This window comes from Schistocerca americana, chromosome 1 (genome assembly GCF_021461395.2).
Source record: "Schistocerca americana isolate TAMUIC-IGC-003095 chromosome 1, iqSchAmer2.1, whole genome shotgun sequence".
NCBI lineage: Eukaryota > Metazoa > Arthropoda > Insecta > Orthoptera > Acrididae > Schistocerca > Schistocerca americana.
In genome coordinates, this window is record NC_060119.1 from 226,124,919 (window position 1) to 226,142,559 (window position 17,641).

At 39.1% G+C, this 17,641-nt stretch overlaps 1 protein-coding gene across 1 annotated transcript in view; it reads left to right on the forward strand.

Annotated features, from left to right (window-relative positions):
* Nucleotides 1-17,641, forward strand: part of LOC124621679 (Fanconi anemia group I protein-like) — a 276,076-nt gene that overhangs the window by 246,972 nt on the left and 11,463 nt on the right. The window contains exon 24 of the mRNA XM_047147159.1: nucleotides 16,536-16,637. Within this exon, the coding sequence (XP_047003115.1) occupies nucleotides 16,536-16,637 (102 nt within the window). The remainder of the gene's footprint in view (nucleotides 1-16,535; nucleotides 16,638-17,641) is intronic.

A 17,641-nucleotide genomic window follows, 5' to 3' on the forward strand; every position in this document is an offset into this window, starting at 1 on the left:
ACCATATTCTGCATGAGGCTGTGAAGTGCACAATACAAAGTAGGCGCCATTGTACTGTGGTTAGGGCTTCTTCCCATTCCTCTCACAAAGGGAGTGGGAAGAATGATGTTTAAAAGCCTCTCTGTATATTGTGATTATCCTAATTTTGTATTTATGGTTGCTACAGGACCAGTACACAAGGGGCTGTGGTATGTTTGTGAATTCCTCACTCAGTACTAGTTTTTGAAACTTTGTAAGTAGGCTTTCACAAGATACTTAGTTAATTCCTTTGGCCACTATGATGGAATAGGGTATACAGAGAACTTGCTACCCATCTCTGTCTTGGATTTCTCAAGGTGTGCCTCCGCCATCTCCACTTTGTCTCACATATCTGTTCTTCTGTATGTTCTGTGTCCCCCCCCCCCCCCCCCCCCTTTCCAGAAAGCCCCATTACTCATTTTTTTCTGGACACTGTAGATGCCTATTTAAGAAGCTCTGTAACTGTGGTGTTATCTCCTTGTCTATTTTCCAACTTTCCCTGGCATAAAGAATAGTCTTCACATTTGTATTAAAGATATGAATTTTAGTTTTGCATGTGATGTTTTTGTTTCTCCATATTTGTGACAGTTGTTCGAAGACAGCATTTACCTTCTGGATGCGGTTCTTCACATCATCTTCGGCTTCACGACCTGTCATTACATTACCCTGGTAAGGAGTGAACTTGACAAACTCTACTTACTGCTCCCCTACAAACAGCAGCACTTCCATATTTCCAGCATTTACTCTCATTTTCTTTGTTTTATCTACATTTATCTTGAAGCCAGCAGTCTCTATTTTCTAAATGAGTTAATTTAGCTTCCACATCTTTCAGCCTTTGGGCTAGTACAATTGTGTCATCTTGAAAATGCAAATTTTCTACATGTTCATGGATCCCTCATCTCCTGCCTGCTGTGACTCAAAACTGAGTCAAGGACAAGTACAAAAAGCATTGGTGACTCTAATGTGGTCATAAGAGTGCTGATAACATTAACACAACTTTGTTGTGCCCAAAAACTGGCCTGTTCTTTAAACAGTCTATTTTCAGGTGAATCTTTAATCCTATTTAAAATAACTCTGTTGTGGACCTTATTGGGCACTAACAATGTAATATCATGCCAGTTGTGACATTTGACAAATTTCTCTTTCTGGGAGCTTAACTACCAATCCATTTTTCCACTCCCTTGGTGATTTTTCTTTTAGCCAAATATGCTTCAGTAAGGGGTGGAGCATTTTAACAGTTCTTTTGATATTGACTTTCAAGAGCTCTGGTGCTATATTCCATGGGCGTGGAGCCTTTGCATGTTTGACTTTTCGAAAGCACTCCTAATTTCGTCCTTTGAGGGACACTGCAGATTTATATCTAGATCTGGTTCAGCTTCCTCTGGAACAGATCTCCTCTGTACCTCTTGGTTGTCTTCATGATTTAACAGCCTAACAGCTCCTTCGAATGCTGCTCCCATCTCTGTAGCTGTGCCTTTTGGACTGTAATCTTTACCCCATCCTTGCTCATACTGATCCTTCATGTCTAAAGTTATTCATGGACAGTTTGGTGATATTGTCAGCACCTTTATACGGGGTGGAGAAAAATGGTGTCATGAATGCTAATAGGAACCAAAATTACTTATGTTGTGTAAGTCGACAACACACCATTTTTAAACTACAGAAACTTGGTGCCATGTGCTCCGATTGGCTGTTGGATTGGCCTGTTGCCGTTCGTCGGTTGACAGGCAGTGCTATGGTTGTTGGTTCACACATACAAATGTCCCTTGCCCCAGCACTGCCCCAACATGATATGCACACGTGTCAAATAGGTCTTGCTGTTTGTCTCCACCTCATGTCAGAGGCATTCACGTGTAAGTTTAGCTTCGGAACACACACACACACACATCACCTGCTATTCAGCCATACAGTAAGCATGGTGGCACAGTACTCATTTGAAGAACAATGAGATACCGTTTTTGTTTACGGACTAGCCGACAGTAATGTGCATGAAGCTCGACAGTTGTATGAGGAACGGTATCCAGCAAGAGGCCACCCACACTCGCAGATGTGTACAGCAATTCACTGGTGGCTCGGCGAAACAGGCTCATTAGTGGGATGTCTTGGTGATGCTGGAAGACCTTGAACACTATGGGATGCTGCATTTGAAGAGATTGTTGTCGAGCGCTTCGAGGAAGCACCTACGACAAGTATTCAAGTGGTTGGACACGACATGGGGGTCACTCATCGGTTAGTGTGGGAGGTTTTGAGGGATGACTGCCAGCGTTCATTTAGTTTCCACCCTGTCCAAGACCTACATCCTGTGGCAAATTATGAACACAGGCTATGGTTTTGCCAGTGGTTTCTGCAACGTGTCGCACGAGATCCTGACTTCCCCGCCATTGTGTTGTTTACCAACGAGTGCACCTCCCATCGGGATGGCTTTTACAACACTTGAAACGTTCATTACTGGAAAAGGGGAAATCCTCAAGCCATGTACGTCCACAGACACAAGGAATGATTTTCGCTCAACATTTTGGCAGGTATTGTGAGTGACCATCTGATTGGGCCGGTCTGTCTATCTCCTCGACTTAATGGGGGAAATTACCTTAACTTTCTGCAAGAAACTCTACCCGGCCTGCTTGAGATGTTCCCCTGGACATACAGCTGCGCGTGTGGTTGCAGGATGATGAGGCACCCGCGTATAACAGTCGTGATGTGCGCGGACATTTAAATGAACTCTTTGACGTCCGGGTAATTCGTAGAGGTGCTCGTAGGACATGGCTCCTGCGATCACCAGACCTCACGCCACTGGATATTCTCCTGTGGGGATTCTTCAAGGTTCTAGTTTACCCACCCGGACGCGAACCACCCAAAACGGAGAGGCATTGGGATCAACATGCCACCAGTTGCATCATGGCAATGCCAGGACTGTTTGAAAGAGTTCAGCAAAACACTGTTCGACGTTACCAAGCTTGTGTCGCATCAGAGGGTTGCCTGTTTGAGCACCTGCTTTTTAGTAAAAAATGTCCTAGCTACAAAAAAGGCCCTTTTCAGGGCCGACACAATTTGTAAAAGACTTTCTGTATGCAAACTGACAGCTGTTGATGGGTTTGTTATTGGTACGCCTTATCATGAAACTACATTGGATGTGTCGGGACCTCGGTGGATTCGCCTGCAGAGTGGAAGGCTGCCATGCTACCACAGAGCGTGCAAGCCGCCTCGTATGCATCGTGATCTCTGGCAGGCAAAGCATTCGTGGTCATGCAGTGTTCAGAGCATACAGCAACAGAGAAATCGTGTGGCCAATCAGAGCATGTGGTGTAGTTTAAAAATTGTGCATTGTTGACCTAAATATCATTTGTAATTTTGGTTCCTACTAACATCAGCTATCCAGGGTTAAAATTTCGTAACGCAATTTTTATCCACCCTGTATTCTCCTGTGTTGCTCCCTCTTGTGCTGCGCCGAGTCATCTTTCCATTTCTTTTTATCTCGCCTTAGCCCATTCTCACTCTTTCGTTTGCCTCCGTGTAGTCTTTATGCATTTTGATCTTCCACACTCTTGTCTTACCAAGATTAAACTTTTGTTTTAGTTCTTTCCTGCTCTTAATTTCATTCCACATGTCAACAGAGATACATTCTTTCCTTTAATGTGTCGTAAATCGTACAATGTTCTTTCCAACATCTAGATAGTGTCCTAAGGTTTTGACAGTTTGTTCCAGTTGCTTCCTGCATAGTTTTCATCACAGAGGATATGGAATCTGTTTGGTATTTCAAGGGCAAATCTTTCTTTGCTATGTTTGTTTTTAACCTTACGACATCAGTTACTTTTGCTTCTGTGATTGAGCTTTGTTCTACTTGCTACTGTCGTGGTCACTTTAAATGTCCACTCCTCTCTTATTTTTGACATTTAGCAGAGTGAACCGAAACTTATGGCTTATGGTTATTTGGTTGACAGTGACATGATCTGGTGAGACCCATGTTGTCTTGTGGAGTTGTGGTGTGAAAACATTGTGCCTTCAGTGGTTAGGCCAGGCTCAATGCACATATCTATCAGCAGTTCACAATTTGCATTTCTGTTCCCAATGCCACGTACACTTAAGATGTATTCATGCTCTTCTCTTCTGAGCCAAATTTTGCTTTGTCTAAGAACTACATTTAATCTGTATAAAATGCATCTTTTAATTCTCCTTCAGCTGCTTTACTATCTGCATAGACAGCTTGTTTTCACCTCAGCTACATAACACTATCCATGCCTCAGATGTAAGGCCTTTGTTTATGATTGTTGTCCTGGTTACTAACGATGCTCCACTGCCCACATTAGGGGACTGTGCCTGCTGTCGCACATCTATGGAAAGGAAATGGAAAGGGTAGGGCAGGATACTAGACAGGACATGATGAGACACGCTTTGTGTGGAGACTCTGTGGAGGCCTGCCAGCTTTGGAGACTCTGCCAGCAGTTACACTACCTCTGGTATTGCCTTCCACTCCATGGTATAGCCACCTGCTCCCCAAGCGGGCAATTTTTGGTTAGGGTAGTGTCTTCTGAAGAGACTTTCGCAAGTTAGATGACAGCTTTTCTTTAAGTGTCTGTCTGTTCATGTTTCTCAGTCTGTTCATGTTTCTCAGTATTTCCATAACACTCATCTGTGAGTCAAACAAATGGGATGGGTTCCATACGCACGAGCAATATTCTACACCTGATTTGCCAATGACTGAACCTATGTGATCACTGTATTTCATATATCCAAAATTGTTATTTGCAGGTATTATATGTGCTGACAGATTTCAATTGTGACTCTAAATTTGTGTCAGAATACTACATTTTTGCATTTTGTGAAGTGCACAATCTTTCTTTTCTGAACATTGAATTATTATCAAAATCTGACTTTTGCAAAGAGAGGTTACTGCTACTACTATTTTCTACAAAATCAATAATGAAAAAATGATCAGCAAGGGTCTCAACACACATCCACATCCTGCTGAAGACTCTCAGCTCAAAATGAGTTGCATCCTATCTACTACAACATCCTCAACTCGGATGCTAATTTTGTTTGATACCCAAGTGATCATACTTAAGTTAATAAGAGTTGCATGACCATCTTCCACAGCAGTTATGTCACAATTATTATTGGCTTTTCACATCTGAAGCTTACTGCAATTTAAGAAATGCTTTTAATTAGATGTGTTTTGTTTTTTATTTACAACTTTACATTTAATCTATTTTTTTCATCTTACGTTTACTGTAATTTAAATTAAGTTGTTCACCAGATGGATCTCTCCCTCTTGTTTACATGTTTGAAAGTCCACTGTGTTACCTTTAGTTGTTAGCAGAGTTTGGAATCGGGGGAAGAAAAAACCCCATGATTGAACAAGTGCTGGAGTGTGGGGCAGGTGAAACTAGAGTAGTCAAATGATTTTTCAGAATCAGGAAATACTGTTCTTTGATCCGTGCTTTCTGGCTGTTATGTTTGAAAAGTGCAAGTTGGTTTTCATGTGAACCATATTTTCACAGTCCACGATTGTTGGCATGGAGGAGGTTATTCTGTTTGAGATACCTCATTATGTTTGATTTCGGAATATCCTTTATGATTGTACAACAGATGCATGCGAATCATATTGGACAACAGTTTTTGTCAATCATTTCTACTACACTTTTTAGAGAATGGAATGACGTACTTTCTTCTGACCTCAACAAACAGCACCACCAAAGAAAGGAAAAACTGTGCATTGGTCTGTGACGCCATTGCACAGTCACCAGCCTTGGCAAGCTTTGCCTTTTTTTTTTTTTTTACCTCAGTCTACTGACTGGTTTGATGCGGCCCACCACGAATTCCTTTCCTGTGCTAACCTCTTCATCTCAGAGTAGCACTTGCAACCTACGTCCTCAATTATTTGCTTGACGTATTCCAATCTCTGTCTTCCTCTACAGTTTTTGCCCTCTACCGCTCCCTCTAGTACCATGGAAGTCATTCCCTCATGTCTTAGCAGATGTCCTATCATCCTGTCCCGTCTCCTTATCAGTGTTTTCCACATATTCCTTTCCTCTCCAATTCTGCGTAGAACCTCCTCATTCCTTACCTTATCAGTTCACCTAATTTTCAACATTCGTCTGTAGCACCATATCTCAAATGCTTCGATTCTCTTCTGTTCCGGTTTTCCCACAGTCCATGTTTCACTACCATACAATGCTGTACTCCAGACGTACATCCTCAGAAATTTCTTCCTCAAATTAAGGCCGGTATTTGATATTAGTAGGCTTCTCTTGGCCAGAAATGCCTTTTTTGCCATAGCGAGTCTGCTTTTGATGTCCTCCTTGCTCCGTCCATCATTGGTTATTTTGCTGCCTAGGTAGCAGAATTCCTTAACTTCATTGACTTCGTGACCATCAATCCTGATGTTAAGTTTCTCGCTGTTCTCATTTCTGCTACTTCTCATTACCTTAGTCTTTCTCCGATTTACTCTCAAACCATACTGTGTAATCATTAGACTGTTCATTCCGTTCAGCAGATCATTTAATTATTCTTCACTTTCACTCAGGATAGCAATGTCATCAGCGAATCGAGTCATTGATATCCTTTCACCTTGTATTTTAATTCTACTCCTGAACCTTTCTTTTATTTCCATCATTGCTTCCTCGGTGTACAGATTGAAGAGTAGGGGCGAAAGGCTACAGCCTTGTCTTACACCCTTCTTAATACGAGCACTTCGTTCTTGGTCATCCACTCTTATTATTCCCTCTTGGTTGTTGTACATATTGTATATGGCCCGTCTCTCCCTATAGCTTACCCCTACTTTTTTCGGAATCTCGAACAGCTTGCACCATTTTATATTGTCGAACGCTTTTTCCAGGTCGACAAATCCTATGAAAATGTCTTGATTTTTCTTTAGCCTTGCTTCCATTATTAGTCGTAACATCAGAATTGCCTCTCTCGTCCCTTTACTTTTCCTAAAGCCAAACTGATCGTCACCTAGCGCATTCTCAATTTTCTTTTCCATTCTTCTGTATATTATTCTTGTAAGCAGCTTCGATGCATGAGCTGTTAAGCTGATTGTGCGATAATTCTCGCACTTGTCAGCTCTTGCCGTCTTCGGAACTGTGTGGATGATGCTTTTCCGAAAGTAAATTCCGATTCTATTACTGGATCCCTTATCTTTTCTAAATCGACTCCTGTTTCTTCTTCTATCACATCAGACAAATCCTCACCCTCATAGAGGCTTTCAATGTATTCTTTCCACGTGTCTGCTCTCTCCTCTGCATTTAACAGTGGAATTCCCGTTGCACTCTTAATGTTACCACCGTTGCTTTTAATGTCTCCAAAGGTTGTTTTGACTTTCCTGTATACTAAGTCTGTCCTTCCGACAATCATATCTTTTTCGATGTCTTCACATTTTGCCTGCAGCCATTTCGTCTTAGCTTCCCTGCACTTCCTATTTATTTCATTCCTCAGCGACTTGTATTTCTGTATTCCTGATTTTCCCGGAACATGTTTGTACTTCCTCCTTTCATCAATCAACTGAAGTATTTCTTCTGTTACCCATGGTTTCTTCGCAGCTATCTTCTTTGTACCTGTGTTTTCCTTCCCAACTTCTGTGATGGCCCTTTTTAGAGATGTCCATTCCTCTTCAACTGTACTGCCTACTGCGCTATTCCTTATTGCTGTATCTATAGCGTTAGAGAACTTCAAACGTATCTCGTCATTCCTTAGTACTTCCATATCCCACTTCTTTGCGTATTGATTCTACCTGACTAATGTCTTGAACTTCAGCCTACTCTTCATCACTACTATATTGTGATCTGAGTCTATATCTGCTCCTGGGTACGCCTTACAATCCAGTATCTGATTTCGGAATCTCTGTCTGACCATGATGTAATCTAATTGAAATCTTCCCGTATCTCCCGGCCTTTTCCAAGTATACCTCCTCCTCTTGTGATTCTTGAACAGGGTATTCGCTATTACTAGCTGAAACTTGTTACAGAACTCAATTAGTCTTTCTCCTCTTTCATTCCTTGTCCCAACCCCATATTCTCCTGTAACCTTTTCTTCTACTCCTTCCCCTACAACTGCATTCCAGTTGCCCATGACTATTAGATTTTCGTCCCCCTTTACATACTGCATTACCCTTTCAATATCCTCATACACTTTCTCTATCTGTTCATCTTCAGCTTGCGACGTCGGCATGTATACCTGAACTATCGTTGTCGGTGTTGGTCTGCTGTCGATTCTGATTAGAACAACCCGGTCACTGAACTGTTCACAGTAACACACCCTCTGCCCTACCTTCCTATTCATAACGAATCCTACACCTGTTATACCATTTTCTGCTGCTGTTGATATTACCCGATACTCATCTGACCAGAAATCCTTGTCTTCCTTCCACTTCACTTCACTTCACTGACCCCTACTATATCTAGATTGAGCCTTTGCCTTTCCCTTTTCAGATTTTCTAGTTTCCCTACCACGTTCAAGCTTCTGACATTCCACGCCCCGACTCGTAGAACGTTATCCTTTCGTAGATTATTCAATCTTTTTCTCATGGTAACCTCCCCCTTGGCAGTCCCCTCCCAGAGATCCGAATGGGGGACTATTCCGGAATCTTTTGCCCAATGGAGAGATCATCATGACACTTCTTCAATTACAGGCCACATGTCCTGTGGATACACATTACGTGTCTTTAATGCAGTGGTTTCCATTGCCTTCTGCATCCTCATGTCGTTGATCATTGCTGATTCTTCCGCCTTTAGGGGCAATTTCCCACCCCTAGGACAAGAGAGTGCCCTGAACCTCTGTCCGCTCCTCCGCCCACTTTGACAAGGCCATTGGCAGAATGAGGCTGACTTCTTATGCTGGAAGTCTTGAGCCGCCAATGCTGATTATTTATCAAAATTTAGGCAGTGGCAGGGATCGAACCCGGGACCGAAGACGTTTTGATTATGAATCAAAGATGCTACCCCTAGACCACGGGGTCTCAGAAATCAAAAATTCATGAAGAAATTGGTTAGAACCCTCTGACAATTTGTGGAATGGCAACATTTCCACTTTGAAATGATATAATTGTTTGATTTGTGACTTATTTCTTAGTAATTAAATGGTTTTGAAACAAAATTATGTTTTACCCAACTTTGTTTCCCTAAGGAACCAATATGCACACCAACTGTAAATGAATTAAAGACTAATTGGAACACAGCAATCAGTCACAATTCCACTCGTTTTTTTATTATTCTTGTGTATCCATATTTTAACTATAAATAGCCATCTTCAGTACAGGAAGAAGAAACTGCAGTTTCCCGATACACCAGTAAAGACATCTGATGGCATGGCATGTAGTGTCGTGAATTTGTAGGATGGTAACTTACCCAAATGCACTGAAGGTGGCTGTTTATAGCTGAAATCTGGATATGCAAGAACAGTAAAAACCGTTGAGATTGCGACTGATTGTTATGTTCCTATCCTTCCTTAAAATGATGTATGTTTATTTGCATGACCATCTTCCACAGCAGTTACGTCACAATTATTATTGGTTTTTCACATCTGAAGCTTACTGCAATTTACGAAACGCTTTTAATTAGATGTGTGTGTGTGTCTTTTTTTATTTTATTTAAAACTTTGCATTTAATCTATTTTTCTGTCTTAAGTTTACTGTAATTTAAATTAAGTTGTTCACCAGATGGATCTGTCCCTCTTGTTTACATGTTTGAAAGTCCACTGTGTTACCCTTAGTTGTTAGCAGAGTTTGGAATCGGGGAAAAAAACCGTGATTGAACAAGTGCTGGAGTGTGGGGCAGGTGAAACTAGAGGTCGAGTACCATGAAAACAGTTTTTGTGAAATTTACAAAACTGAAGTGAGAAATATCATCATTGCCACAAAAGAAAAGGCAAATTTTGAAAGGTGAGAAATTGTGAAAGGTAAATCTGCTTCTGTCCCTCTCTCCCTCCCTCCCTCCCTTGCCCTTCCCCCATCTCCAGCATCTGCTGAGAGCGCAGGAAAAAATAATGGACTTCAAAACATGTAAACAAGAGGAAGAGAGACCAGTGACCCTAGAAGATGGTTTATAAATATATGCGAAACGCATCTGGTGAACGACTGTTAAATTGCAGTACACGTAAGAAGTTGAGGGGGTCAAATGGTGAAGGTTATGTTCTTCACAGTTCATATAGCCCCTACTAAAAAACTACCTGTCTGTTCAAATGTCACACTTGTTCAAGTTGTAAATGTCTGTTGTTGTCAGAAAGTTTTGACAGGTCTACTTCATAAATTTCGTCGTATTCACTTTTGTCTATAAGCTAGCTGCATGTTGGTTTATATCCTTCAGATGTAGTTATCATGCATCAAATAACTGGTTATAAATGAAATTTCCACTGCTCTAGCTTGAATAGTTATGAAGAGAAAAGGTTTTCTTTTCTTAATGCTGACGTTGTCAAAAGTAAGAGAAATAATGAATGATTTCCATTGTTTCAATTTTAGTTGTAATGTATAGTTAGCTTACATGTGTTCTTCATTATTGTAATGCCTTTCACTCTAGCGATGGGCAAGTAATTGTGTATCTCTTACATACCATAGAGATTGAGAAGTCACAGTTTTCACAATAACAGGTGTAGAACCTCTGGCTGTGATTTCTGTCACAACTGGGTCACAAGTAGCAATTTAACATTATAATATTCGGCACTGTATGCCATCTGTTGACTGAGGTTCATACTTCATTGTATGAACTTTGTCTCATGTTAAGAATGTATAACTTACCTGTGGGAAAAGGAATGAGCCAGGAAGCTAATTTGCTGAGAGGCAATTTTTACACTTGGTATTTTGCCTGGCAGCAGCATTGACGTGTTTGGCTAGAGTGTAATGTGTGACTGGACCCCCCAGCCCCCAGAGGTGTAGGTTAGGTTTAAAAATGATAATTCAGTTGAGAGTTGTGAAGCCAATGAATGTGAATGCCAAATGAAGGGGTGGTAACTGACTGACGCAGAGTAGCCTAATATTTACATTCATGCCATAATTAAATGCACTGCATTTTTCATCATAAAAATGGAAACTGCCAGGCAAATTCAGAAAATGTTTATTAGGTAATGAAAAGATGAAAAACTTGCCTGTCTTCCTCCACAAATGAAACTAAATTTGACGTTAACTGTAATGATGTCATCTACAACTTCTGAAAGTAAGACACTGATGTGTTAGAGTACAAATTTTGTGCATTGTCATGGCAGTGTTGAGAAAGACGTCAACTGAAGTGTGGAAATCCCACCATAGTAATAAAGGATTCATGAAATAATTGTGGAAAAAAGTGAATACTTACCTGCATCTGGCATCTTATTTGGACTGCAATGGTCAAAAATTCAACGAAGATGTAAACATACGCAACACCTGAAGAGAGGCTTACAGGCTTTGATGTGCAGCGTGTTTTAAAAACTAAATGAAAATTATGATTTTTGGTGGTGTTATTTAGGAGGTAGAGTGCACTCACTGTTGAAATATATGACAATGGACAAACAAAGAGGTTTTTCATGGAAATGGTTAGGACACAGGAATGGAATTTTTATTGCAGATTTATTAAGGCATATGGACCATAAAAATAATATTGTAGCCTGTAGGAAAATCATATTGATTTGTAGACAGTCCATAAATGACACCATAGGCTGCTATGGGCATTGTAAAGCCAGTCTGCCTGACACACATTTTGAATTTCTAGTGACATTGAAAAATAAGTTCATGGAACAGGAATCATTAAATACATAGCAAAAACTTTGAGACTCATTTTCATTGCTTTTGTTTTTTTCATGTATAAGAGAATTTTCTCAGGAAATATGGAAGGTAAAGATTCAAATGTTTTGGATATGCTGCTTAAATATTGTCAGCATGTAATTTTTACCACAGCAATTTATACTTAGGTATTAAAAACTGCGAGATAGTGTAAAAGAAATAGTGACAGTTTCCTAACTTTGAAAAATAGAACTTCAAAGCTGTTAAATGCAGAGTATGTAATATACAAATAAAAGGAAACTAAAAGTAAAGCATCACATGTAAATATTTTAAATGCAGGTGCAAATATGGTGGTGGCAGTGGATTTTTTATTTTATTTATTTATTTTTGGCCAGGGGAACTGCTAATCTTCATGTATATAGAAATGGAAATGCATCTTGGTTCAAAGATGATTTTTGAAGGGGCAGGTAGTTACTGGCCTGCCCTTTCATCCCAGATTTGTATTTCCCAGAGAACACTGTCATTTTGAAAGTGAACATGGCATGCCTGTAAATAAAAACGTACAAATCATGGGAACTGCACAACCACGTAATGTAAGCAAAGTTTCTGTACTTTGTAACAGATTTAGCCCTACAAGAGATACCCATGAATGATCATCAGAGCCTTTTCTTGTAATGTCGGTATTATGGCTGTGTAATTGGCCTGCATACACAAAGTTAGTGGCCTGCTGTAAAAACACAAGAAGACACCCACCTCTGATACAGAAATGTACTCAAATGTGAAACACAGGGTACAGTACAATGGTGCAAATTGCCGTGAGCACCGATCAATCATTGCAATAAACTCAACAGAATAACTAAAAACAGCTGGAAGGGGAAAGAAAGTAATTTGTCCCATAGTAAATTACAGGTATTTGTTATTGTAAATGCTGATAAAACAACTGTTCATGGTTTTATAACTTGATCAAAAATCTGATGAGTGCTGTATTAATTTCACTACAGAGAGAGAGAGAGAGAGAGAGAGAGAGAGAGAGACCCCTGAACACACACACACACACACACACACACACACACACACACACACACACATATTCCAGAGAAGCTATGGTGAAAGAAAGTAGCATAAATTACTAAAAGTAGTGGATTTATGTAGCTATATAAAAAAATAATTGTGTATCCTCTTTGTTTACTGTTGTAAATGATAGTGCTTTTTGTGGAATATCTGTGAGGCTCTTTTGCATCTTTATGTTTCAACTATTATTTCATAGTCAGTATCTTAATTCAAACACAAAAACAAACTGCATTAAGAAAGGTAAAGCATTGCCACTTATGTGCAGCATATTAGCAGAAACATGCAGACAGTTGTTTTCAAACAATATAATTGTGTACTTATGAGGGAAGCATAAGACACTTACATTTATCTGAAATTCAGACCCAGGAATTATGACAATTTCAGAAAGAACTGGTAAGTTCCATGTGCATTTTTTTTACAAATGTGTGTTCAGACATTTTTTGTATTTGTATCTGCTGATGGAATTTATATAAATCCATGAAAATAAAAAAGTTCCTGTCTTTCCATTTGCTATATTCACCAAATCATGTGTTTTTCCTTTTGTGGAACTCTATTGCTATTTGTAAAGAAAAATAGTTATTTGTGCTTTGTAAAATCAGAAGCATTTTTCACTCAAGAGAGTAATGCCCTGACTTACTAAGAGGGATTTTGAACATTAGGTTGCTACAGATTTATTAGAGATGTGCTAATATGGTATCTATTCTTAATGTAGTTTTAATTTACTGGATACAGACTTGTACGTAATTTCTTGTTGTATTTCAACAGCCGATTCACTGAATCTTTTTGCAGCAGAAAACTGAACTGAATACTACAGCCAGTCCATATTGAAGTGCTTTATATTCCGGTTATATCACACATCATCAGCCTATTTATTTTATTAGCAACAAATACTAAAGAAGAAATGTTGGGTCATGTGAATGTAAGAAAGCTTATGTTCTTGGTGAGCCCACTTGATGACTTTCAGTTATCAGATTTGTATGAATGTCTTCTTGCGCCTGTGGATTAATGAATTTACATAATGTAAACAAGCTAGTTTGGGTGGGGTCATCAGGCCAGGAAAAAGAATCGTGATAAAGTCTTCGTCATTAAAAGTAAACTCTTTTAAGAACTTAAACAAAACTAAACCTCACCCTTGAATGTGAAGGAGGATTAATGTTATTGCTGTCCATTCTTGATAACAATGTCTTCCTCACTGTTTCAGTCTCTGGAAATTTAAATGCATCATAATGTCCTCTTTGATTTGACACAGAACAACAAAAAGGGATCATCACAGGTTGATCGAACACACACAAATTGCCAGTCTAGTGCACAGAAAATAAACAAAAACAGGTCACTTAGTAATTACACCCATGAACCAGCTCAATTACAATAAATAGTGTGCAGTGTGAATGTTTACAAGCTTTTGTAGTCTATGCATGATGCCATATTGTAAAATCACACTCTACATAGCACAGGCATTATTTTTTTGCGATGTGCTGCCTCGGGGCACAGATTTTTATTCATGACCTCTGTGGACCCACGTCACCAGCCAGCATTACCATGTCCAACTGTGTACAGCATGAGCCAATATTATGTTTAATAGAGTGGTGAACTTGGATACAAATTCTGCATAGAATCTTAAAAACAATTCATTTAGATTCTGGGACCTTGTTCAAGTTTAGTGATTTCATCTCTTTCCAATGCCCATGTCTGTATAACTCATCTTTGCAGTGGAATGAGAATTAAACAGTGGCAGTACTCCTGTATTTCCTTTTGTAAAGTTGTTTGAAAACAGAGCTCGGCATTTCATTTTAGCTTTGATAAATCCCCTTTTACATGTTTATATACCTATGCCACAAAGCAAGTAATATGAGACAGAGTAAATATTTGAGGAAACGATAAAATATATTAAGTGGGTGATAGTCATGGGTGCCTATACCATCGTAGTTGAAGAGAGAAAGGAAAACAACATTTCTGGAGAATATGGCCAGAGCAATGAAGATATGATCAAAACTAAATCATAATTATACAAAGATATAGGACAGAATAATTTTTTGCTAGAAAGGATAATCATGAACATGTTGGATTTATATCATAATCTAATTGTGATAAAGAGGAGATTGAAATTCAAAATAAAAAGAAGTGGGGTGCGGAGAACTAAAAGAAGAATTAGATGAAATGGTAATTCTTCAAGGCAGTGACCACTGGGCTAAGAAAAATTGCTGTTGGTGGTTCAAAAGAAGAGGAGCAGAATGTAATAATGAAGGGTGTACAGAGCAATTGGATTACTGAAGGAATAATTGGGGTATTGATGAAAGTGGGAAATAAAGACCAAAGGGCCAGATAAAAAAATAAAGAAAAAACCGAAATATAAGACACTTATAAATGAAATCAGAAGGGGGGTTTATACCAAAAAGTATAGAGACATACAAAGAATCTGAAAAAGAGATGACTGTAAAACTTATACACTGCGTATTACAAAATTAAATGGGAGTTCAGGAAAGTAAACTGTAAGTGTGTTAACCAGTGGGATGCAGAAGAGAAAATTCTGCTGAGTGCAGATAGATGACAGGAATACAACAGAAGCCTGGTTTGTATAGTTTAGAAGGGGCATTTCCAAGAGTGATGAGGGAAGGAGAAAAATTTGATGTGACAGTAATAGGTGCTCCAGTTATCAGTCAGTTTTGCAGATCACGAAATCAATTAAATTGCATAAAGTCAGGATTTGATGAAATAGCTCAGTTTATAAAATCTGAGAAGTACGGAAACTAGAAAGTTACTGCTTCTAGTGTTCAAAATTTATAAAACAGGGGGCATACAATTAAGTTTACAGAAAACCATTATAATCTCACTGCTGAAAAAGGAAAAAGTGCATGTATATGGGAACTATTTTACAATCAGAAATTTCCTGACAAATCAAAACTTTGTACCAGATCCCAGACCCTTATTTTTTGTGGGCAATGTTTGAAAGGGAACTTTGAGAATGTCAGTATGGGTAAAATTGATGCTGCCAAAATTGATTGTGTCACCATTGGGATCTGGATGACACTAGTTATTAACAGATTTCTCTGAAAGTAAGCATTGATATATATTGATATATAGATACATTGCAAGCAGCTGCTGGACTGGCAAGATGTTGTACATAAGAGATGATGCACGATGGTGGCAAGTTATTATTGTATCAGGTAGATAGTGAGTGAGTGTTAAAGTGCTGTGGTGGTGATATTTATGTTCAGTAGGACACTACCATTCCATTACTCCCAAATTGTGTCAAGAGTGTGCCATTGGACACTCCATGGATACAAGAGTCCCCACCATGTCCCTCTGGACTACATCAGATTGACTAGGTTTGAGATGCTGTTGAGAGATGTGCACCTCAAACTACACTCCAGCCATGGCTATGGGAGTGGTTATGGCTCATAAAGTTTCTCCAGAATTCCCATTGCTTTTGTGAGGCTATACCATTGCTCTTTGCTGCAATTAGGGAAACACATTTATTTATTTATGTCCTAATCAGTTTCCATAAGGTTCTATGACATCTGTATGTAAAGAGAGCTTAAACCATACTGGGACAAGCTGTAAGGAGAATAGTACTTGCCGTATTCTGATTAGTGGGCGGAGTGAATTTCACTTTTGCCCTCTGTACTGAAGATCTGGAGTTTTTATTGGTTCTCCTATTGTACGTACTACGTACAGTGCATACAGTGCAAATACTATTATATTAAATGTTCATTGTCAGCTTAAGTATTAATTATGGTTTTTTTTTTTTTTTTTTTGGTGCCAACAGGTAAATCTTATGCAGTATGTCAAACAAAATGCGAGTCGAGATTTCCACATCAGTTCAAAAAAGCTGTGCAAGGCACTTGATCAGCAGCATAAGGATGGAGATGTAAGTAGCCAACTATTTGATTGAGGCATTAATAATCATTATTATAATGGATAAAAATTTGTGAACCATAACATTACCAGACATTTATGAGCTATATGTACTTCAAAAAGAATATAGTAATTCCAGTCCCAAAGAAAGCAGGTGTTGACAGGTGTGAAAATTACTGAACTATCAGTTTAAAATGGAAAAACTAATAGAAGCCTATGTTGGGGAAGATCAGTTTGGATTCCGTAGAAATGTTGGAAAACGCGAGGCAATACTTGAGCCTATGATTTATCTTAGAAGATAGATTAAGGAAAGGCAAACCTACATTTCTAGCCTTTGTAGACTTAGAGAAAGCTTTTGACAATGTTGACTGGAATACTCCCTTTTAAATTCTGAAGGTGGCAGGGCTCAAATACAGGGAGTGAAAGGCTATTTACAGTTTGTACAGAAACCAGATTGCAGTTATAAGAGTCGAGGGGCATGAAAGAGAAGCAGTGGTTGGGAAGGGAGTGAGACAGGGTTGTAGCCTATCCCCAATGTTATTCAATCTATACATTGCGCAAGCAGTAAAGGAAACAAAAGAAAAATTTGGAGCAGGAATTAAAATCCATGGGGAGAAATAAAAACTTTGAGGTTTGCCGATGACATTGTAATTCTGTCAGAGACAGCAAAGGACCTGGAAGAGCAGCTGAACGGAATGGACAGTATCTTGAAGGGAGGCGATAAGATGAACATTAACAAAAGCAAAAGGAGGATAATGGAATGTAGTCGAATTACATCAGGTGATGCTGAGGGAATTAGAATAGGAAATAAGACACGTAAAGTAGTACATGAGATTTGCTATTTGGGGAGCAAAATAACTGATATTGAATATAGATTTAAGTGTCAAGAAGTCTTTTCTCAAAGTATTAGTATGGAGTGTAGCTGTGTATGGATGTGAAATGTGGACGATAAATAGTTTGGACAAGAAGAGAATAGAAGCTTTAGAAATGTGGTGCTACAGAAGAATGTTGAAGATA